The 24,560-nt window shown below is 41.9% G+C and overlaps 1 protein-coding gene across 1 annotated transcript; it reads left to right on the forward strand.

Moving 5' to 3' along the window:
- The first annotated feature begins 652 nt into the window (after positions 1 to 652).
- apoba (apolipoprotein Ba) lies at positions 653 to 23,773 on the forward strand. Its single transcript, XM_084482407.1, has 29 exons — positions 653 to 829; positions 1,192 to 1,233; positions 2,151 to 2,263; positions 2,401 to 2,546; positions 2,973 to 3,120; positions 3,304 to 3,456; positions 4,562 to 4,686; positions 4,783 to 4,859; positions 5,013 to 5,469; positions 5,666 to 5,783; positions 7,306 to 7,452; positions 8,501 to 8,712; positions 8,887 to 9,091; positions 9,949 to 10,125; positions 10,229 to 10,432; positions 10,581 to 10,748; positions 10,917 to 11,119; positions 11,248 to 11,433; positions 11,769 to 11,899; positions 12,286 to 12,496; positions 12,584 to 12,756; positions 12,887 to 13,062; positions 13,198 to 13,319; positions 13,468 to 13,841; positions 13,992 to 21,470; positions 21,583 to 21,694; positions 21,924 to 21,950; positions 22,163 to 22,349; positions 22,447 to 23,773. Exons 1-29 carry the CDS (start codon positions 775 to 777, stop codon positions 23,632 to 23,634), a joined length of 13,116 nt encoding a protein of 4,371 aa, XP_084338533.1. The 5' UTR covers positions 653 to 774; the 3' UTR covers positions 23,635 to 23,773.
- Positions 23,774 to 24,560: the final 787 nt, after the last annotated feature.

The following is a 24,560-nucleotide window of genomic DNA, read 5'->3' on the forward strand; positions in this document are numbered from 1 at the left end:
ATATATAACTAAGCCATATTATTTCACATTAAGATTTAGTTTATTTTGTACTGTAAGACATATTTGACTTGGCTGACTTAATATTGTTGTGTTATTTTATGGTCTATGGTTTTATGGTTTTCTGTTATTTTTTACCCCATAAAGGTCATGGTGCGGTTTTGTTTTTCATGGTGTTTTTATTTATTGTACGACGTTCCCTCACAATACTACGTGTATTACCTTGCAATACAATTTTGCGCATAAAGTAGCTAAGAAGAAAACTCCCCACCATAACCCTTCGGGAGTCCGTATGTTGAATGTGTTTTATTTTACCTAATGATCAGAACTCTCCTGAAAATGGTTTCGATAGGTGGATTGTGAATGACAGACACAACAATATACATGAAGCTCTCCTTATGTGACTTCACATAAACATTTGATCGTGACTGTTTTGATCATGACCGTGACTCAATGATGCTGTCTTTCCATTCTTAAAATATAAAAAATATAAATATATTTTAAAATATCTTTCCAAGCTTATACGTTTAGCCCTCTGTAATGTTAGGGTTAGGGTCTAGGCTACCCCTGCTGAGAGCTATAGTCAATTTGAACTTTGAGTTGTCTGTTATTTATCTTTAGGCTACTGAAGGATTTTGTGGAGGACGGTGGGATATACAGAGGGGGACGTTATAAAAGACCCAGATAAAAATGTTTCAGTCAGGAGAGTTGGAGGCCACAGAAAGAGCACAGCGCACAGCGTTTTGTTGAGCGTTTTCCTTTCCTCTATTGCCCGTCATGGGGGGCAACAAGCTGCTTATTTTGCTTCTGCTGAGCAGCTACGCCTTAGCTCGTAAGTTTAGCATTATTCTCACCTTAGCACAACACGGCGGCCTTAACCATTACTACTTACAATAATATTTTAATGACCCAACATTTCTGGTAAATACTCAACACACTAATAGTAAATTATGATGGATTTGTAATGGAATGCAAATATCTTTCTGACTACAACTCAACTGGGCTGTTCATCCTAAATAGATTAAAAACATGTTTATATACTTGTCATATATGTATACAATGATTGACTGTCATTGCTTTAAATATAGCTACTCAGTTTACATTTAATTTACTTTGTGCTCACATATTTAACTTTAGTCACCTATTTCCTTATTAACAAGCCTTACTTTTGTAATTCATTTTCTCATCTTCAAGAGCAAGGAAACGAGAACGCGGAGCAGACATCAACGTGTGTCTGTAAGTGGATTTAAATCTGTTATCTGCTTCTCAAAGTTTACAATTTCATAATTGCATTGCCAGTTCTCATTTCATGTTTGTAAAAATTATTGGCTTTAGATTTGTGTTACATTATTTGTGGCAACCACATGTGACGCATTTACGTCTACTTGTGCTCTAAAGTCGCCAAAAATTGACCTGTTTTTTCAAGATTGCAGAGGCCATTGCACCCTGGTCCTCTGTTCATGGGTCAATGGAATGTGTTGTTAAGATAAAGCTATCAGTATAACTATATACAATAACTATTACCAATACTATAACTATACTACAGCGTTTAACTATCAGTCAGTAGAGTTTCAGGGTGCATAAAAAGAACAGTAATTGAATCGCCAGAAAATGCTGGTCTGGGGTCTGGTTTCAAATCATGATCTGGACGGGATAGGGTTATGAACCCTGGGTTAGGGCTAGGGTTAGGGTTATGAACCCTGGGTTAGGGTTATGAACCCTGGGTTAGGGTTAGGGTTATGAACCCTGGGTTAGGGTTAGGGCTAGGGTTATGAACCCTGGGTTAGGGTTATGAACCCTGGGTTAGGGCTAGGGTTATGAACCCTGGGTTAGGGTTAGGGTTATGAATCCTGGGTTAGGGTTAGGGTTAGGGTTATGAACCCTGGGTTGAGGGTTCATCAAATACATGTTATAACAAGCAAGCTGACAGATAAAGGGATTTGATCACCACAGAATTTCCTAGATCACAGAGGTGAAAAGAAAAGGTTGTTAAATGGAATATAAACAACACGTATGTAGAATACAATTAGTATGCGAGAAAATAAAGAGCAAACTAATGAAACCATAAACCAATGTCATGGTAACTGTGGCACCTGTGTTGTCCTACAGCAGTAACAGAGCCCTATTGCCCGTGTACCTTTTCCTTCACACAGTGGCCAGCCGATACAAGGCCTATAAAAAATATGTGTACCAGTATAGCACTGAGAGTAGGAACGGGGTGGAGGGGGCTTCCAGCCTCAGGAACGGCCCCAAGGTGACTTGTCAGGTACGCATTCTTTTTTTAAATTATATATATATAAAAAGTGCTATAATCATTTAAAAAATGTATTTGGTGATTTGACTTGGCTCAAGTGAACAGCAGTTATCTCTTCCCTGTGATGTCCTCCCGCCGCCCACCTGCAGGTGGAGCTGGACGTCCCCCAGGTTTGTAAGTTCATCCTGCACACCAAGTCCTGTGCGCTCAGCGAGGTGTCCGGAATGGACGCCGAGGGCCGGCCCGTCTACGGGCCAGCGGCTACCTCGGACGCCTTCGAGGCTGCCATGGCAACGTGAGTGCGAGAACGTGTTTTTCTGAGACTGGGCATTGGATACGCGGCAGGACGCTCCTTAGTGCCGTATCGTTGACTGGTTTCCATCTGAGATATATATTTTTTTAAATGATCTCCCAGTAGCAATGCTGTACCACAAATACAGTGAGTGGTGTGGCTTATAAGTCTTTATTTTCGGAAATGGAAGATTCACAGAATGGAGAATTGATCAATTGTCTCTGAGAACAAACCTAATCTAATCTAATCTAAAAAAAATCTGGCACATTGTATTTCTTCATATAATTATATGGAACTGGATGCCGTCCACGTAAATCATGGACAATAGTTTTGGTGTATCATGGTGTCTGTGAAGAAATAAAAATTGAAGAGCACCAGAACATTTTGAACATTTTGTCGCGTTGCTCCGTTCTCCATCATTATATCCAGGAACCCTTTAAAGTTCACCGTGGAGCAGGTCACCAAAGCCGACCTGTACCCCGAGCCAGATGAGCAGCAGAACATCCTGAACGTGAAGAGGGGCATCGTCTCAGCGCTGCTGGCGCCGGTTGAGGAGGAGCAGCACAACAACCACATGGTGAGTGCCTCGTGCTTCAATGCTCGGCCCATATTCATAAACAAGCCCAATAAAACCACCACACAGCTGAATGTTCCACTTGATGACACTTCTTCAATATCACAAGGAATGGGTTGCAGGTGAAATATTCATGCATTCACAGAATGTTCCTTGTAAACAAAACATTCCCTCCCTCTTTGCCAGAACACTGTGCATGGCGTGTGCACAACAGAGTACACCGTAAACGCCCGGAAGGACATCGCCACCGACGTGTCACTGTCCAGAGACCTCTCTGAATGTGACCACTTCTTTGGCCGCGTGCAGGACAGCAGTCCCCTGGCCCTGATCCAGACACTGGTAACCACGCCCCCGCGTTCAGATGAAGGGCCAACATAAACACTAGCCTAGTCCTAACTAGACCTTCGTACTCATTTCATTCATAACGATGGTCTAGAACTGCTATAGAGACAAACGATTGCTCAGTTGAAGGCGGGTGCTGTTGAAGTTTAAAACCTATTGGCTCTGCCCAGTGCCACTCCGGATCTGCCTTAACCAGTCGCTAACGTTTGGTCGTGACGTATTTCTTCCTGCTGCTGAAACTCGCGCACGACCTGTACGTCACTGTCCTCAGGCCGCGCCTCCTGTTTACTGATTGGAGGGACAAACTTGAGGGAAAATAAATCGTTCGAACATACACTACTCCCAGACCGAAGTACTGAAGGAAAATGAAAATTGAGCGGAAGTACAGAGGCGGGCGGAACCAGGCTACATAAACATTAGACATACAGCCGGTTGTGTCAAATTGGGGGCATATTAATTGATTCAAAACACATCATTGGGATCCTTTACCATATGCTATTGCAGCAAGTGATGACACAACAACAATGTCAATCAACAAAGTCCAGAATACAAACCAAAACTAACAAAGCATTACTTGTTGGCAAGTGGGCCACATTGGAAAAACACACGAGGTTTGTGGTCTGTCTGTTGGTCACCTAGGCTTTTTTATTTTCTTTCTTTGCTTCTTTGTAATGGCATTACCTGCCATTTACCCAAAATGAAATCCTCCATGTGATTGCCAAGCACTGATGTATACAGAAATTGCTGAATACAACTGATTCAAACTTTACCTTTTCAAGGTTGCAGCGTTCATCCAAAGAAGATTTAATTATTTTGACTTGCACTGTAACTCACAGAACATAAAATGACATGTGGAATACTTGCTGTTTATTTTAGTCAGACACACTAAACATTCTTCTCTGTATTGACCATTGTTCACAGTAAATACTGCATTGCTAAGTAATATGTAAAATGTACAGGTGTTCTTCATATCAAATAGGTGTCACAATATTGTACTCTGATTGTTTAACATTGCTATATGGCTCACTTTAGGGGGGCCCTACAAACTTAAAATATATAAACAAATTAGATTACAACATAATTAATGATTCTTAATCTGTAGCATCAACCCATGGCTAAGATGATCAGAAGCACCCAAAATTGTAACTACCAGTTTGACAACCGGAGGAAGCACATGTCGGCAGCTGAATGCACAGAAACTCACGTCTTCCTGCCCTTCTCTCACAAGTAAGTTTCATATCCACGTAAGAATCTATGTTGAGCATTGATGTACAGAAAAAAAAAAGTCTCACTATAGCGGATTTATTCTTGGTTGCCTTGCAGAGACAACGGTCTGTCGTCTGTGGTTACTCAAAGGTTGACCTTGCAGGAATCTCCACGGATTAATAGCAGAAACTTTGGTGAGGATAACTTTGTGTCTTGATTAAACCCGCAGTGTTTCACTTTGGTTCTGCAGCTAAGAGGATGGATTGACATCCATTGAGTCAATCGATCCAGAAATGTTCTCTTATGTCCTACTATGTGTCGTCTGTTGGATTTGGTTTTGTGTGCAGAGGTCGAGCCCTGGCGCGGCGGCAGCCTTCACTTCCAAGAGGCTGAGGACAAAGCTCCGGTTCAGACCAAGGACGGGGTCCTCCGCACACTGGAGGACCTGAAGCAGCTGGCCGGGACGGGCGAGGGCCAGCGGCGGGCGGGCCTGTTCCACGCGCTGGTGTCCGGCCTGCGCGGGCTGCGCAACGAGACGCTGAGCGGCGCGCTGCCCGAGATGCTGGAGGCGTCGGCCGCTCTGACCTGGCAGGCGCTCCTCCAGTGCGGCACGGCGGAGTGCACCAGCGGCGTCCTGCAGGCGGCCCGGGCGGGGGGAGGGATGCCCCTGGAGACGGACGCCCTGGTGTACGGGCTCAGCCTGCAGGGCCGCCCCGACGCCCGACGGGTGCGGGACGTGCTCAGCACGGCCAAGTTCAGACAGAGCAAGGCCGTCATGTACGCCCTGGCCCACACCGTCAGGAGGTACGGTGCGACCATGTGCCTCCTCCGATCCGTCTCTGTTCTTTTTATCCATTCTTACCTTTGATTATCAGTGTTAGGGTTAGGGTTAGGTCTCCACACTGGCTCTGCGGCCTTGTACGACCTTGAGCAAATCACAGGACGATATCCAGTAAAACAGCAGTCCCTCTCGTGTGATATTGCTCAACATACCTTACAGGTTCCACAGATCCAGTGGTGGACTCGTGATCCCAGAATTGACGGAAGTTTCAGAATTCATGGCGACTATATTAGAAGACTGCTCAGCGAACCCAGAAGAGTCCTTCCTTGCACTGCGGGTAAGTGTTCCAACAATGTCTTATGTAAGGGATAATGTATAGAACGCCGGTCATTATCGGGAAAATAAGCCCCGGTAGGGCGAACCGGACACCCACGCAAAGCAGAGGTGTCTTGCTTCGCCCTGAAGGGGCTTATTTTCGACCGGCGTTCTACACATTGTCACACTTATTACACGGCTACTTGCCAAAACGAAAAAATAACTTTGTTACCAGCATTCGTAGCGTTGATCAGCAGAGAAATAGTCCGCCAAAGACGTTGACGTCGCTTGACAACCGAGTACGCTGGGGTTGATAAGTTACCGGACTACTTGCGGAGTGATACGAAAGATGTAAAAAAATCCACTTTCCTTGACAGTCATTTTATGCTTAGCAACGGTCATTATCGAAAAATAATTGATTGCCGGAAGTCGGGAAGGCCCATGGAAGTGAACGGAGCGTTACACAGCGTTGAGAAGAGCCGTGTGATAAATTGTTAGAAAAGGTCAATATTGTTGACAGGATGGTCCCACGTTATGTTTAATCGATAAAAATTTTTTGTAGTTTAGAGAAAGCCCTCTTTACCCTGACCCTATTTGTAATACAACATAGCTGAATCCAAAACAAAACAATATAAATAAAATGGACTGACAAATGGGCAAGAATAGATTGATAGATGACACTTCTTACTAACACAATCTTCCGGAAGGGAAATTCTTGTGTTGCAGCACAGCAGTAGTGAAGGAAGAGACACAAGATATAAAACAATACAATTAAAAGTAGTGCTAAAGTAATACTCAGGAAAACCTAAATAAATGCTAAAGTAAGGACAAACAGTATAACCAGTATAAATGATAAAGTGGCCCAGTGCCAGTATAATCCAACGTATAAAGTAAAGAAATAGGGAACTTAAATAAGGAACACAGGCGAACAGAATTAGCAGTCAACACAGATGACCCATGACTGAAGACACACTGGGAATGAGTAGTGGTGGCTCGAATCAGTTCGAATGAACGACTCTTTAAAACGAACGAACCGACCTGATTCGCCACTCGTTCGTCGTCGTTCGTCTCGTTCGTTCTCCGAGACTCGACTCCCAGCTCCACCCACTAGTCGCTGAGTCGTGATGACTCGCGAGTCGCCATTCGTTCGCTGACTGTGTTTAGCGGTGAAGACTCGAGGACTGAGAAGTCACGAGAGTCAGCCGGGCAACAACATCCCGATTCCGAACATGAAGCGCTCCTCAGCTAAAAGGAACTTATTTAATGTTGTGTTGATTGATGACCGTTTGCACCATTGCACGATCGTGATTCGTTTGAGAACGAGAACAAGGGAGGAGCCGAGTCTGACCGACTCAGTGACTGAGAATCATGATTCACCGCTACCGGAAATGCGAACGAACGAACGAACGAACGAACGAACAAACGACTCTTCTTGGCGAACTGACCGACGCGAACTGATTCATTCAAACGAATCATGAAATCCACCACTAGTCAAGAGTGAAGGAAACGTTGTTCTGGAATGAACTCCCAACCTTAAACTGCAGGTCGTCGGTGTCATGGGTCAAGTCATTCAGAAAGACGGCGACCGACTGACTGCGTCCATCCTGCGGTGTGCCGGGAGCGCCACGGCTCCGCAGTCCAACCAGAAGGCGGCCATCCAGGCCTTCAGGCGGATGCGCATCACCGAGGAGGTACAGTAATAAGAGAACGACGACCGTATTAATGTACTCCACCACCTTCTGTTTGACTTAAGGAGGAGGATCTGAGCGTGAGCAGGAAGCAAGACAACAACACTGTAGCATTCATTAATTCATGTCGCACACCCAGAAATAACATTTGGTTGAACTTTACATTGCGGTGTCCTTGTTACAGAGTTAGTTATTTACACATGTTGTATGCAGTGTCACTTTGGCGTCAACTGTGGTGAAAAAGAAACGCACACCATAGCACACAAAAGTGAGTTGTAGAGCAAGTCTGTTGTGGAAGTCTTTTGAACGCATGGTGGGAAAGTTGGCACCGACAATAAGTTCCTAACATTAATAATTTCCCCAAAATGCAGAGGCTTTCATCAGCGGAACATAGGCTGAATCACCGTGTGTTACATTGTGATGGCGATAGATATGGACTTAACTGACATGCATTCAATTAAAAACTTCAAGAGATCTTGAAGATTACCACCTCCTCCACAGCACCCCTCCCCTATGGGGTCCCCCAGGGGTCTGTTCTTGGATCTATCCTCTTCTCCCTTCACCTGCTACCCTTAGGTTCTACACTAAGAAAACACAATATCTGTTTCCACTGTTATGCAGATGATACCAAAATGTATATGCCACTCAAACTCAAAGATCCCCACTCAGTTCAACGGCTTTTAGACTGTCCCTAACCCTAACACTAACCCTAACCCCAACATCAAATCATGGATGTCCATCAATTTCTTAAATTTAAATGAAAATAAAACAGAGGTTATAGTGCTTAAGCCCAGTAAAGCGTATACATTTAGCATAGACTTAGGCTCCCTTGAACCTTATTTTAAGCTCTTACATGTGTATTTATCTTGTTTTCATGTCTTAACTATCTGAGAGAACGTTCCCCATCGTCTTTAGTTTTTACTTTTGTAATTACTTACAATGTCACTCTCTTCCAAATTCGGAGGAGACTTCCTTTGGAACACAAAGGCATTCATGAGGGGCCTTTATTTTTTGCACCGAAACTGACTTTAGACTTTAATCAACTCTGCAGATTCAGACGGTCCTCCTGGAGATCATCAGGAACTCCCAGCGCCCCGTGGAGCACCGCGTGGCGGCCTACCTCATCCTGATGACCCGGGCAGACCAAGCCCTGATCACACAACTCCTCGACGCCCTGGCGGGAGAGGAGGAACCACAACTCAAGAACTTTGTTTTCTCTCACCTTGACAACATCCGCAATTCCATCGACCCAAAGATGCAGCGGTGAGGGTTTATAATAATCAACAACTCCTTTTTTTTAAAATTAATTTGTTCATTCCTTCTTTCATTATAAAACAATGTTGAGTGGAAAATGGAAATGAATAGCAAAAGATTTAGTTACATTTAGATTCAGTTGTTGTTGCCGTGGCCTAAATAATTTTTGGTTCCTTCCTGAAGACTGAGGAGTTACGTGGAGGCGGCGTGGCGCGGCCAGCCGTCCTCCGCGTTCACGGGCTTCAGCACGTCCGACAACTACAGGCTGGAGACAGCAGTGGGCTCAGTGCAGGGTAACCTCATCTTCGACGGGGCCGACACGCTGCCCAGGGAGGTGATGCTGGAGACCACCCTCAGGGTACTCGACTTCAGGCAGGACATCTTTGAGGTATGGCTTTTTTTATGTCATTTTATGACGAAAATCCAGTGGCGTAACATCATGGTCGACGGCCCCGGTGCAAATATTTTTGCACCGTTGATGCCATAGCGGAGTTGCGATCGGACGGGATTGTTGACGGGGGGGAGATCGGATTTTCGGATTTTCGGCGATCAGATTTTTATAAAGACAATATTGATATGGGGAAGAAATATAAGGACGGCATTTTGGGGGCCCCAAAAGGCTTCCTCCATGGGCCCCTGACGGCGTCTGGGCCCCGGACAGCTGCACCGGTTGCACCGTCGATATTTACGCCACTGCGAAAATCATTTCTTGTACAAGGTTATCATGGCGGTGCAAATTACTTAAGTTTGTGATGTATTCATCTGTTAAAAGAATATTTATGTTTATAAAACTATTTAAATGTAGAAATGATGACTATGCTTATACCATGACCATGGATGTTTACTCAATTGTTGTTGGCTGGAGGGACGTTGATTACTTTTGATGAGTGCACAGTTTTAATGTAGTTCAACCAGTAGAGCTTTGTAAAGTAATGAATCACTGTTCAAACTTAAGGTCAAATCTTCCAAAGTCTTCATCAGAGTCTTTTATGAAGCCTGACGAAGATGAAGAACCTACAATGCTAACTATCTCAAGAAATTATACCTACTGAACTGTAACACTCTTCACATTTTCTACGGTTCAGTATCTTCAGTGAACAATACCACATACTTGTGGGAGTACATCAGTTACCAAAATAAACAAAAAAATAAAATAAACCCTTTTTCCACTTTACCCAATGGCAGGGTTAATATTTCCTTATTAACTTGTTTTATTTTCCTTTGATCCATTTTTGTAATCTTTAGCTCGGCATAGAGGGAAAAGGATTTGAGCCGACCCTAGATGCTCTCTTTGGAGAGAGGGGCTTCTTTCCTGAAGCTGTGTCCAACTCCATGTACAACTCTGGAGCCTACAAAGTCCCCAAGGTGCTCCAGGGGATTTTGGACCGATTGGCCCCAGACGGAAACAGAATGAAAAGACAGGTAACGCGGTGTCAGGGACATCTGTTATGCACATAAAATATACATTCAACTCCGGGTGATGTCAACCTGAAACACCTGAAAGACCTCTCTCTTTATGGTCCAGCTCCCACAGGACCTACTGCTGGACATCAAGAACAGCGTCAACTCCCTCCTTAATGACGTGGGCTCCTCCCCACCCCCAGAGGTCACTGCCTACCTGACGCTCCTAGGAAGGGAGATGGGATACGTCAAGTCCAGTGAAATGAAGCAGATGGCTGATACTCTGTATACATACTATCAGACGTTCTTCAAGCAGCTACCCGCCAAGGTAAAAGCTTTTCAGAAGCTAATAAATATTACAATTTTAAATAACACATGTATTATTTATTGAACTGCTTGAGGCTTAAGCACACCAAAATACAAAAACAAAATCTCGCTCGCAATTGGCTATGTTATTGTGTATTTTCTCCAAACAGGCAATTGCAGCACTGACTTCAAGCACTGAAAATGACCTCTTTGCACACTACATCTTTATGGAAAGTGTAATGTCGTTGCCCACGGCTTCTGGCTTACCTCTGAAGTTCTCGCTGGCTGGGGTGATAGCCCCCGGCGCACGAGGAGGTTTGAATTTGGCTCCTGGCATGGTAGGTTTCTGCTGCTCGATGTCCTCCAATGAAAAGGATCTGAAGATAAACAAAGAGGGGTCCCAAAAAAGACTAGAATCCTCGGTTTCTTGTATCAGATAAATGAATACAAAACTAATATTATGTTAGAATGAATCTTTTTCACATTTTCTATATCTTACCTTGTAGCGGCAATTGTCTTTCATGCCTTCAGTTGGCTTGGAATTCATTACCCAAATGGGAGTGCACCTTCCAGACTTTGTCGTGGCAGGCCTCGAGATGCACACAAACATGCACCACGAGACGTCCTTCAACGCCAAGGTCACCATGAGCAACAACCAGCTCAAGCTGTCTATCCCTGCCCCAAAGACAAACGCTGCTTTTAGCTTCAGGTACGAGCTAAGCCTGCTTCCAAGTTATTACAAACGTGTTCAAGGAGCAATGGCATGGCTATAAACTCCATCCCAGACGTATGTACGTATATGTTGCTCATGATTTAAATGTAATTCTTCCAAATCAGCAACAAGGTACTATCGGTCTCGTCCAGTGGGATCACCACTGTGCCTTCCATGGTGGAAGATAAGGTTGAGGAGTCTACGGAATGTGATACCATTTTCACTGGTCTGAAGCTGTGCACTACTGCGCGTTACTCTAACGTCAACTCCACAGATGAAACCCCCTACTACCCTCTTACAGGAGAAACCAGGTAAATGCTTATTCGTGTTATGATAGTGGATGCTTATTAACTTCAAAGTTTGTCACACTGGATGTGTGTGAATGTATTGCCTGCTAAAGGTTGGAAATACCCTAGCCTGAAAGCAAGAAGGCTAATCTTGATTTAATGTCATGTCAGTTTAAGACTTCTAGTGGGATAATCTCTGAAGAGTTAATTAACACAACCCCAACACGACCCATGAGATCCTACACTGAAAAGGGTTTGATGGGAGCAAACATAAAATAGCCTAGTTTATACTTATTAAGATGGATGTCTACACTGACCAAATGATAATATGATCTTTGAAACCTTTATTTCACTGTCAGGTTCGCAATAGAGATCCAACCCACGGGGGAAGTTTCAGAGTACACTGCCACCCTCACCGGAGAAACACTTCGTGAGGGTAAAGATGGTCGCCATAAAGTGGACTCTTTGAAGCTCTCTTTGAAGGCAGAAGGTAGGGAAATGGAATAATTAAACTCTAGCTTTTTAATATAATAACACTGTGTACTCAATTCAAGTTTCAGCATCTACAGATATTTTAAAATAGACCCTTTTTACATAGATTTCAACGTGGGACATTACGCCTTTTCTTTTCAGTTATTTCTTAAACAGTGCAATTTAAATGCCTCAAGGCGAAAGATAACTTAACACTGGGTATTTTTATGACGTGGTCAAAAGGATTCTTTCAACACTAAGGATGTTGTTGATGTGCTAGTCACCTGGTTTGTGGCTTTCTATGGATGTTCTCCCAATACATGCAATGATTATTAAAACACATTTCAGAATTTCCAATGTCAACATTATTGGAGGTAACCTAGGCTGTTCCTCTGAATCAACCAGGCACCGAATCAAAAGAAGCAACAGCCACCCTGAAGTACAACCGCAACAAGAAAATTTTTACAACTGAGGTCAACATCCCTGATTTTGACGTGGAGCTGGGTATAAAACTAGCTGTCTCCGACACTAATATTAAGGGCAAGAAAATGAAAGGCATCACCTTTGACGTAACCAACAAGCACATCCCACAGCTGACTCTGGTGGGACGTACCAGGTAATTCTGGAGTTCATCGGTGAGTTGACAGTGGCCATGACATTTTTATAACGCTGTCTGACGTGGAATGTCTTGTTTTCAATACAGGCTTGAGATGATGAAGAACGCCATGTTAGAACTCCAAATGGCTATTCCTTCCCTCAAAGCAGACACCACCCTCACATTGACCCTGAAGAACGACGATGCGGTGATCATGGCTGTGGAAGCTGCCCTTAACCTCCCAGAGACCAACTCCGTGCAGAAAGTGACCCTGATATATGGTAAACGTTGACATGGCTATGGCAAACTGGAAATTATGAAAATATATGTGTACACCAATATGTCTTATTCATACGTTTTTCAAATTACCTTTTTTGTTTCTCTGTTTGGATTGTTGGTAACGCTTCACAGATGACAACAAATTTGAGGTTGAAGTGAACTCTGATACAAATTCAGACATCCAGAAACTGATTCCAAACATAGAGAACTACCATAGGCAACTGCAGCAACACATTGATGCCCTTCTGGAGCAAAGGGTGGCCCAGACGGACATGAAGCTACGTCACATTGTCACCAAAGTCATTGAGGTAAATTCTTCACTGACGAATTATTACATTTTTTTATTACAATTATCACTGTTTATTACATTTTTATTTGAATATTAGTAGTCGTTCAGTGATCTGTTATTTGTTGCAATGTACCCCATAATGAACCCCATAAAGGCAGGTCATATTTGGCTGGACAAGTTGTCTGCAAGCATCCCCTCGCTAGAAAAACTACGGAGCAAGAGAAGCATCTCAGATCTTACCTTGCCTGCACTGCCTGAAAAATTGTTTTTCCAAGCGTAAGTTTTCACTGGATTTAGCTTTTACAGTGGTATTATGTTAATACCACTTTTATGAATAGATGAACCTCACAAAACCTTGCATGTTTCAAATACATGGATTGTTTATATTTGTATTGAAATGACGTGTGTTTTGACTTCTTAACAGAGACAGTTTATTCAGATACCAGTTCAACAAGGACAAGATGGATGTGAACATTCCTTTACCACTTGGAGGGAAGACCTCAGAGGAGCTGCGTTTCCCCGCCACCTTATCCGTACCCGACATTAATCTACCAACACTCGGTGTCCACATTCCTGCAAAAACCTATCCAGTACCGACGTTTACCGTTCCGCCATCCCTGGACTTCACCGTCCCTCTCCTGGGTCTTTTTGAGGCATCCACTAAGATCAACAGCAACCTTTACAATTGGGAAGGCACCATTGCCGGGGGTAACAACACCATGGATGTACCGAACTACATTGTCCAGTACAAAGCTATGGCCCAGTCCCCTTTCAACCCATTGTCATATAAAATTGAAGGTAAGATAACACACAGTTAAAATGCATAATCGAAGAGAACCATGTGTGCTTTGTTACTAGATAGAAAAGGAAAAGGTTAATAAGATGTCAGCCTTAACCTTTTCTGTTTGTTAATACTGACATTACTGTCATTTTTGTTTGCTGTCGAAGGTACCGGGATGGTGTCTGGAAAGGTTGATAATGTAAAGTATATCGTGAATGGCTCCCTTAGCCATAGCCTCATTCATGCAACCTTCAGCATTTCTGAAGCTTTAAGAATAACAGACAATGTAATTACAAGGGTAAACTACAAGCTCCTAGTATCAAGTCCCCTGGGCCTGCAAAGCTCTCTTGATTACTCGGCCATATTGTCTTCAACCGCTGATAAAGTCACAGGAGACGGCACGTTGGACGGACTGCTTGAACTGGGTCCGCTGCGTACCACGGCCGCCTACACACAAAGCTACGTCCTCCTTCCTCGGGTCAGAGAAGGCAGGGGAGAGTCCAACCTGCGCATCAGCTCGCCGCTGGTCCAACTCAACAACGTGATACGGGGAGTCTACGCAAACAACGAGTTGAACATCGTGTCCAAGACAAATGTACAGGATCAAGTACTGCAGCATGTGTTAGAGCTTAAGTACAAAGATGCACAGGTGACCCTGAAGAGCAATGTGGTTGCGGCGGCTCTGGGTAAAATGCTCAACAGCAAGCTTGAGCTCGGCTTGTCCGGTCAACTGGTGGTGTTCAGAGTCGAGTCCCAGGCAGATGATGCAACGAACAGGGCATTCTCCCTCTTAGCTGGTACTGTGACTTCACGTGGACTCAAAATCAATTCGGAAGGTTCGCTGACCTCTAACGTAGGTCGCGCTCTGCACAAAGCTTCGTTAACAATTAACCAAAACGGTGTGACCACCAGTGGAACTAATAACATTCAGTGTAGTCCTGTAACATTTGAGAACGTTTTTAACAGCAACATGGACCAGAGTGGAGTGACCCTCTCGTCCCTATCAAAGGCAGTGGCTGAGGAAGCTAGAGGGGAGCTGAACATTGAAGTCAAGGTCACGACTACAGAAGCGTCATTGAACGGCGTCGTCAAGGGCTATGCACACGATGCAAGCACAAGAAACAACCTTAACGTCCTGTTAAACAAAAGAATGTTGAGCATTTCCAGCAACTCAGTGGGATCACTGAAGCAGGTAAAAACCGAAAATAGCCACACGCTGGCCCTCACTCTATGGACTGCAGATCTCCGCTCCAAAACAGACAACTTTATCTGTGAAAATGTTTACTACAAACATGATATCAGGGTTAATATGAAACCATTTGTCATGTCAATAGATGTAACCAATGACTTGAAGCTCCAAAGTTTAAATTTAAACAATGAGGGACACCTGCGACTTCAACCAATTATGATGGACCTAACAGGAAGCTTGAAAGGAGCCAATGGAGAAGCAGATCAGATCAAACATACGTACCAAATCAAATATGCAGACTTGGCAGGGAACATGAAATCAAGTGCATCTGGGAGAATAATGGGTGTCAAGCTGAGTCACAACTGTGAATTTGAATTTGCTGGACTTGCCTCCAAATCCATATGTGACGCACAAGTCACCTCTGAATCCTTACGTTTTGATGGCAATATTCGCACCATGGCTGTGCCATTTAGTTTCACCCTGGACGGACTCATCAACAGCGATGGAGAATTACATCTGTTTGGAAAACACACCGGACAACTTTATAGCAAGCTGCTGATCAAGGCTGAAACAGCCGCAGTAGCATATTCACATGAGTGCCGAGCATCAACCGAGCATACGTCAGAAAGAGGAGTGGCCTCTGCTCTTATTGATAACCAATGTCATGGGCTGCTAACACCCAACAAACAGTCTCTGAACTGGAAGTCTCAATCCAAAATCAATAGCAATGATTACAATCAGGAAATCAATACTTACAATGACCCTGAAAAAATTGGATTTGAGTTTTCTAGCGTACTTCTTACAGACCTTTTCAGTCAATTGGATTACATTAGAAAAACAAAATTACCAGAAATCCAAGAGTTCAAGACCTCCGGTTTTCTAAAGTATGATAAGAACAGTGACTGCCATATTGTTGAGATTCCTTTCATAAAGAGCCTGCCTGCTGCGTTTGACATTGTGAAAGGAGCTCTTCTGAATGCTTTTGAATCTCTGCAACAATACGTCAATAGCATTGATATTATTTTGTTAATTAAACAATTTAGAACCAGGCTGAATCAGATACCTATGGAGGTGAATGATCTTATAAGACAAATGGATCTAGAGAACAAAGTAAAAGAAATTAAAGAAAAGGTAACTTATTTGACAAAGGACTTTTCTGTAACAATAGATGACCTGGAACTTGCTGTGGAAAAACTGATAACCGACGTTGAAAAAACAGTGCTGGAAATTGCCCACAAAATCCAAAATGTAATTCGTACAATCAAAGACTTTGTATCAAGAGGAGACTTTTATGATTTCATATCAAATACACTCTCAAAAATTGGGAATAAACTCATGGACTTTGATGAAAACTTCAAAATCCGACTCACACTTATCAAAGCAATCAATTCTCTGGAGGATATTGTAAGACAGATTGATTTGAAAAAACTTACAGAAAGCAGCCTTGCTTGGCTGCAGGATCTTGATGCTAAGTACAATATCTTGGAAAAATTTAAGAAAACCATCACTACGTTAAAACATGTAGTTGAGACCTTTGATGTCAAAATGTTTTTCAAGGATTTAAGAGATGATATTATTTCATTTGATATACCTCAGTATGTTCAGCAACTTTCTTATGACATACCCTACTCTGATATAACATACGTGATTGAGTCTATGAAAGATATTATTATCAATTGGATTGATGAATATGAAATACCAAACAAACTCAATGCAGTGTATTTATACATTAGGGATCTTATTGTTAAATATGATCTTGATGAAAAAATGAAGGACTTATTAGATCAATTAGTGGTGCTCATTAAAGAATTAGAAATTGAAAAAACTGTACAGTTAGCAGTTGATCATTTGAAATCTCTATCCAATAAGTTTCAATATATCTATGATGAAATTAAGCAATTTCTATATCGTGTAACTGAGAATCTTAAATTAATTGACTTGAAGCAAATCATTCATGAGCTAAATGAAAGCATTTCATCAACACTAAATTCAATGAGGAATTTTGATTACAATTCATTTGTTGACGAGTCTAATGAAAGAATAGCTGAAGTAATAAACTACCTTAATGACCAGATTAAAACATATGGAATAGTTGATAAAATAGAGGCCATTAGGGACTTTTTAAGAGAAATACAGACTTCAATTATCAAATACATTGAGAAGCTCAAAAACACGAAAGTTGCTGAGGTTCTACAGAACCTCCATGATGTGATTAACACCACAGCTTACGTTGACATGAAGATGAAAGTGAAGGAAATCTTAGAAGACACCAGGCAAAGAGTCCTTGGAATGGACATCAGAGATGAAATCTACATCCACCTTCAAAGGGTGAGTGAGTCCTACTCTAATATGATCACTTTCATTTCTGAGAAGTTGAGTCAACTAATGGCACAGATTCACAAAATATCAAATGACCAAGGCATCATTCATCAAATTGAAGAGGGCATGCTTGGTGTTCTGGATGCTCTGAAGAGGGTTGAAATTGTAGTGCCATCTTTCAGTTTTCCACTTACTGACCTAACCATTCCCGAATTTAAAATAAAAATGAACAAACTACAGGAGATCAGCATACCAGATAGAATTTTAGTTCCAGGATTCACTATCTTCAATTTTGCAATCCCTTCATTTACCATTGATTTTAAAGAGATCAAAACAAACATAATTGCAATAATAGACCGCATCAGAGAGTATGAGATCCCAATGATTGAGCCTGGTGAAATCTTTGGAGATCTTAAAGTTCTTTACTTGTTTAATCTGCCAGATTTGACTTTCCCAGAAATTACTCTTTCAGAAATAAAATTTCCTGTAATCAACATTCCCAAATTGAATCTGGGAGACTTTAATATTACAATGCTTCCTATTCCAGAGATCAAAATGCCTGAGATACCCAGTGAAATTTGTCTTCCAGTTTTTGGCAAGCTCTATAGTGAATTCAGACTGGACTCTCCCTTTTACACCCTTGTAACAACAGGACTTATCCAGAACTCAACAACTACTTTCAAAACCCCACAGTTTACTGCCTTTTTAACCTCCAAGGGCATGTCATATGTAGATCTCCTTGACTATTCCTTAGATGCCATGGCTCGTGTAGAAGCTCCCAGAATGAAGAAGTTGATGTTTACAGAGACTTTAAAAGTCACTCATGTAGCCTTTTCTATTGAGCATGAGGGATCATTGACCATAACTGAACCATCTGCTGAAGTAGCTGTTACAACCACTGCCAAGATAACTACTAAAATGAATTCATGTAACCTGGTCAACAAGGGAAAACTTACACTAAAGAGTGGAATCACAGCAGGAATGGAAACAACCTACAATCATAACCTGAACATTCCAATGGCTGAATTCTCAAGTGAAGCAACAATGACACAAAATATGGAAACCAAAATAGAATCTGGTATTGTTTCTGGAAATATTAAAAACATTGGAAATGGAAAATGGTCCATTCAAGACTATTCTGATGAAGGCACGCACAAATGTGATCTGGAATTCGCCGTCAATTTTGGCACTGCTACGTTAACCATTGAGGGAGAAACTAATAGTAATGCCATAAAATTTAAGAAATACATTACTGCTGAATCAGTAATACTAAGTCACATCATTATTGATGCAAAAGCTGAGGCTGAACTTCCATTTCTTAAAAGCAGCGTATTTTCTTTAAAGGGCGAGGCACATGTTGGAGACTTGAAAATTGCACTGACAGCGTTTTATGATGCTGAACTCATTGGAAGACTGAGTGGGCCAGTGTCTCACTCTTTGGAATTCTTGGTTCAGCCCTTTGAAATAGTGTTCAATTGTAAGAATAAATGCAATGCCAAAATCTCTCTTCCGCTCAAACTCACTGGAAAGTCAGACTTCCAGCATGACTTTGGCCTAATCCTTAATCCAGAACAGCAACGGCTTGGTTGGGCTGCTTCAACTAGATTTAACCAATATAAGTACAATCACAATTGCACAATGGAAAACAATGATATGGGATGGTTCCTACATGCCACAGCATACGGTGAGGCTAATTTGGAATTTTTGACTCTTCCCCTCAGTGTCCCAGAGATAACAGTACCTTACCTAGAAATTAAAACACCTGCATTGAACGAATTTTCTCTTTGGGAACATGCTGGTATAGGATCCATACTTACTACTCCTCAACAAACATTTGATATGAACCTTGACCTTCATTACCATAAGAACCCACAAATGCACAGCATTGATGTCAATTTTGAATCAATTTACAGTGAAATTGGTGATATTCTCCCTGGTATCTTTGAAGATTATAGAGATATGTTGTTTGCTTGTCTGAAGGATTCCTATAACCAAGCAAAGAAACATTATACCAAGCACAATATTGAAACTCCTAGCCAGCCTCCTCAAATCTTCAAGTTCCCTCAATATACAGTACCAATCCTTAATATTGAAGTTTCTGCCTTTACGGCAGAGATGCCAGCTTTCAGCTACTTTGTTCCAAAAGAGTTCAGTACACCACGTTTTAAAGTTCCAGCCATAGGTTTCTCTGTGCCATCCTATACTCTTGTTCTGCCATCGCTAGAACTGCCTGTCATCCATCTTCCAGAGACGCTGAATAAACTTACCCTACCTGCTATTACTCTTCCTGCCATACAAAACAAAATCTGGATTCCATCACTGGGTAATGTGTCTTATGAGTTCTCTTTTAAGTCCTCTGTGATTACGCTGCAGGTGAATGCTAACTTTTTCAACCAGTCTGACATCGTGGCACAATTCGGAGCTTTATCAACTTCGGTTTCCGATTTTTTAAATGGAAAACTGGACGGAGCTGCTAGTTTGACAAGAAAGAGGGGATTTGAATTGGCTACATCTCTGTCTGTGGAGCACCAAAATCTAAAAGCAAACCATGACGGTGCTATAAGCCTCACCAAACAAAGCATGGAAAGCTCAATGGCCAACATCGCAAAACTCAATCTACCCTTCCTTAATGTGGAAGTGGATCAAGAACTCCGTGGAAACACCAGGACCAAACCAAATGTAGTCTCCAAAATGAAGCTGAAATACATGTGTACAATTCCATTGATTCATTCTGTGGCCAAGGGTAACATAGATCATAATTTGATACTAGAAGCTCTTACATCATTTGTGTCACTGGACACATCTACTAAAGGAAAAACAGACGTTTTAGTGATGGACGATTACAGTGTTGAAGGAGATCTAGAAAATGAAGCCAGTTTCTACCTTAATGCAAATGGCTTGCGTTCAGCTTTTAAATTTCTTCTGATTTCAAACATTGACCGGCAGCAGGAGCTGCGCAGCAGAAAGAACATCTTTCATTTAGATTTGGACGAGAGGTCTGCACTCGAAGTCTCCCTGCGGCGGCTTTATGCAACAATGGAATACACCAGCCATAATAATGCCAACTTTGCATTTGTAGATACACTGGGGAAACACACTGCTAAAGGAACACTTGAGTTTGTTCCACTGACAACCCTAAAGGCTACATTGGACAGTGATGCACGTCAGTCATCAGCTGTGCTCATTCAGAACGTCAACCTAGCCATTTCAAGGGAGAAGCAGGCCTTCACCTTGCATAGCGGAGGACAACTGGGGGCATTCAGCGATGCCATTGATTTAGTGATCTCCAATGATGAGGCTGAAGTACGAATGGACATGACTGGCTCAGTTGAAGCGTACATACAGTTCCTGAAGTCCCTGAGACTGCCTGTGTATCATTCGACCCTCTGGAATGTGCTCAGGTTTGATCACGCTAAAATAAACGATCCACAATCATTTAATGCGTCTTTCAGCATTGTGTACACGAAGAGCCAGAACGGAACACTGTTTTCCATACCATCTGAAATATTAGACGACGGCGTCACTTTCAGCATCCCTGAACATACCCTGGCCGTGCCTAGCTGGGTTAAACAAATTCCATCTAGCATACGGAAAATTGATATGCGAATTGACAACCTTGACTTTCCTGATAATTTTATACTACCACCAGTAATCTCAATTCCAGCCTTTGATGTCCCATCTACGACCTTGCAAGTGCAACCTTTCATTGTTGATCTGAAGAATTTGAACATTCCAAAGACAATCACTACTCAAGCTTTTTACATCATGCTGCCTGGCCTGCCAAAAATGTCCATTCCCAGCTATAACATAGATACCCAGTTTCTTCCGGGAAAAATGTCCTTCCTTTCACTCAAGATACCCAAACATGAAATCACCATCTCCGCCTTCCAACTCCCTAGTGAAAGTCCATTCATCACTATTCCACAGCAAATTATGGAAATTCCTGAAATTGCCATATATCTGCCCTCAAGTGTGTTCATCCCAATGTTTGGCGCCCTCACTGCTACATGGAAGATTTCTTTACCCGGATACAATGTGGCAACAACAGCCAAAGTGGAGAAAAAGGATTCCCGTCTTGTCACAGCCGCAAAGTCTACCTGCTCTTCCACAATCAACTTCTTGGAGTATGATCTCGATGGTATGATATGTTTCTTTTGAATTATTATTATCATTATAATCAGTTTTCATTCAGAAGATTGATATTAGCAATCGGCAACTGAATTGAATGTCATTTTATAATCTTTTTGCAGCCGCAGCAACTCTTGGATTTGACAACGGAGTCACGAATCTTCATGGGAATTGCAACTTCATTCACAGTGATGTAAATGTAGCCTGGCAACATACGTTTGCTCAAAATATGAGGTAAATACACAAAATATACTGCCGATGTGTTAGCCTTTAATGTCTTTGCTTTAAAAAAGTTAATGTATTCATAATATAATAATATGAATATGTATTGTAGTACAAGGCATGTCCAAAGATTTCAGTGAATCTCAGAATTGAGTCCTAAAACATGTGTAGTTAAATTTGTGTCATGTGTGCATCTTAGTTATGAATGTATTTCTTATTGTGGATTATTTTATTTTTTAAGGGTTAAACGTCAAACTGCTGAGGCCATGTAAGTTCTCAAATTGCTAACTATTGTGAAAAGCATTTAGTAAAATTTTAGATACAACATGAAGCTAATTTTACCTCATCAATGTAATTATTATGTTCCAGGGGATGGGCATAACATTATAAATGACAAATAATAGCATGACACAATCCTAACAGAACAACCTCTAAGAATGTATTTTCCCCCATATAATATAATTTTGTATTTATTTTTAGGGTGTCTCATCATACAGTTAATGTTGACGTCACCAGCCCGACCTTTGCGGATCTGAGCTTTCGCTATGCCTCGCGCAAAGATGGAATCACAGCATCCATGTCTTCTCCATCATCAGGCTTCCTTGGACTATATCTCCAGCGAAGGTCTCTATCACAGCTACATGGAAAATTGTTCAGTCGGTATTTGGTAAGATACAGTAAAAAAAAAAAATGTTGCGGGCATTTCTATCAATATGCTATGCTTATTACTTCCTTTTTAAAATCGATCTTTTCTACTTTTACAGAGCAATCCTGGAAAGGATATTGATATTCTGAGTGTCAAGGCCACTCTTAAAAACTCAGAAAAGCTAAGCATACAGACCTCTTGGAATATAGAAGTCCTTGCTGATTTTATTGAAGGCTTAAAGGGTAGATTGCCTGCCATTACTGAAGCAGTGCTCAAGTTCATTAATAAATACCACACTGCCCACTTTGGTTTTGACCTTAATCGTGGTGGAATGAAGTTGAGGAACACACTCACTAATTCCATGGAACTAGCTCACAAGGACGTTGCTAAATCTGTCAATGCACTGCAGGAATTAATTGATCAGATTGGCTCTCAATCAATGTACAAGCAGGGTGTTGACCTCAATGTGCACATTTCTAACAGCATTACAAAATTAAGCAAATATGCTGAGCAGGTTGTTGAAAACACAGTGGAAGCCATTTTGACCTTGCTACGCAACATGGAGATCCCTGTGCCCGGATCTGATCAGAAGCAGACCGGGCTGCAGGTTTTCCAGCGGGCCCGCCTCTATACTTCAAAAGGATTTGACAGAGCCATGCAAAGGTTCTCAGGGCTAATGGAGTCCATTTGGAACATTGTAACTAGTGGCATTCAAGGAGTAGAGTTTACAATCCCGGCAACTGCTGTTGTTGTTAAGGGACCAGAGATCCAGGAAGAACTAATGTCTGCTTGGAAATCCCTGCTTCAACGGAGAGCGCAGGCGGTTCAGATCTGGAGGGAGATGTCTTTGGAAAAGCTGTTCCAGAGCTTTAGTGATTTCTTGCAGATGCTTGTCCACAAGGCAGACGAGCTCATCGCTTCCCTCAGAGCTGAACACCCAGAGTTGGCCTCCCAGATGGACGGGATCTATGCATACGGGGAAAACCCATTGATATCTTCAAAACAACACATTGAAGATGCAAAGAAACACCTAGCTCAGTATAAAGACATTGCAAAACGGAACATTCAGGAAGTATATAATGGCATGAGTATGAATCGTATAAACAGTGGTCTTGAGGACCTCGTCAACATTGTCCAGTTACGTCTTTATGGAGGATTGGAGGAATTTCTCGTTTTTTTGGAAAATGTAATGCAGGATACAGGATCATTTAGGTTCAGTCGTAAAAGTTTGATCATTGATTTTCCTCTTCCTTTTCTTTGGAAGTCTTTTGCTGAATGGCCGATGATATTTCGAACCATGAGATGATTTTATTTCAATTGATGGAAATAGGCTGTATGGATTAGGATGTAACACACATTTTTCATCGTTTATCATAATTAAGGGTAGGTCATTGCAAATTGTGTTATCTGTATCACATTGTAATAAAATATGAATATAAACTGAATTAGTTACTTATTTTTTTCATGCAAAAGAAAAAATGTTTTGTGCCAAGCCTTGGATCGTGATTGATTAATATCCAATAAGTATATGCTACACGTGAACCTCCTAAGATGGCGCAATTTAATTGGTTCTCTATCTCGGGTTATTGGGCAATATCCCATGATTGAGATGAGATCTCAAACTCGGGATATTGTTCTCATCGCGTGACGGTCGTCTTGTCACGCTAATAACAAATAAACCGCTAATAAAAACAAATAAATGCATTTAATTGAATATATACATTTCTACAATACACATTTCTAGCTGGTGCTCTAACAAATAGGCTTTATTTTGAATACTATGTATTCAAATATGTTAATTTTTGGCAAAAATATATATATATATTTAACGCAGGATGTAGACCAGGTTTCGATTAGACTGCTTACACAGTGGAAGTGTGATGGCAAACATTTTCGATTAGTAATGATTTCTGTAAAACGCAGCGCAATGATTTGTGACTGAAATAATGAAACGGAACCAAGCTATGCATACACACGACTCTTGGATATCTGATCGATACGCTGCCTGTAGAGTTCCTGACTCTCCTCGCTTGTGTGCTCTCCCTAGTGTTTTGGCAGGCGTGGCCTCTATGACGTGTAATGTGCTCTGATTGGCCATGATGTTGAGCGCCCGCCTCCTAGTCCATTATGTGTGCTGGTGCTGACATCTTGTGGCTATGTGCGGTTATTACAGCTGGCTATTATATGTGCTCGGTACTGCTCCCTGTGGCTCTGTGAGGATATTACTGCCTA

This window comes from Micromesistius poutassou (genome assembly GCF_964030765.1).
Source record: "Micromesistius poutassou genome assembly, chromosome: 17".
Taxonomy (NCBI): domain Eukaryota; kingdom Metazoa; phylum Chordata; class Actinopteri; order Gadiformes; family Gadidae; genus Micromesistius; species Micromesistius poutassou.

Excerpts from the sequence above, each read along its gene's own strand:
- apoba (XM_084482407.1), top strand. The coding sequence starts at position 775 with ATGGGGGGCAACAAGCTGCTTATTTTGCTTCTGCTGAGCAGCTACGCC. Across the intron at positions 7,453-8,500 it reads GGATGCGCATCACCGAGGAG|ATTCAGACGGTCCTCCTGGA; the intron begins GTACAGTAATAA and ends TCAACTCTGCAG. Across the intron at positions 22,350-22,446 it reads AATTGTTCAGTCGGTATTTG|AGCAATCCTGGAAAGGATAT; the intron begins GTAAGATACAGT and ends CTACTTTTACAG.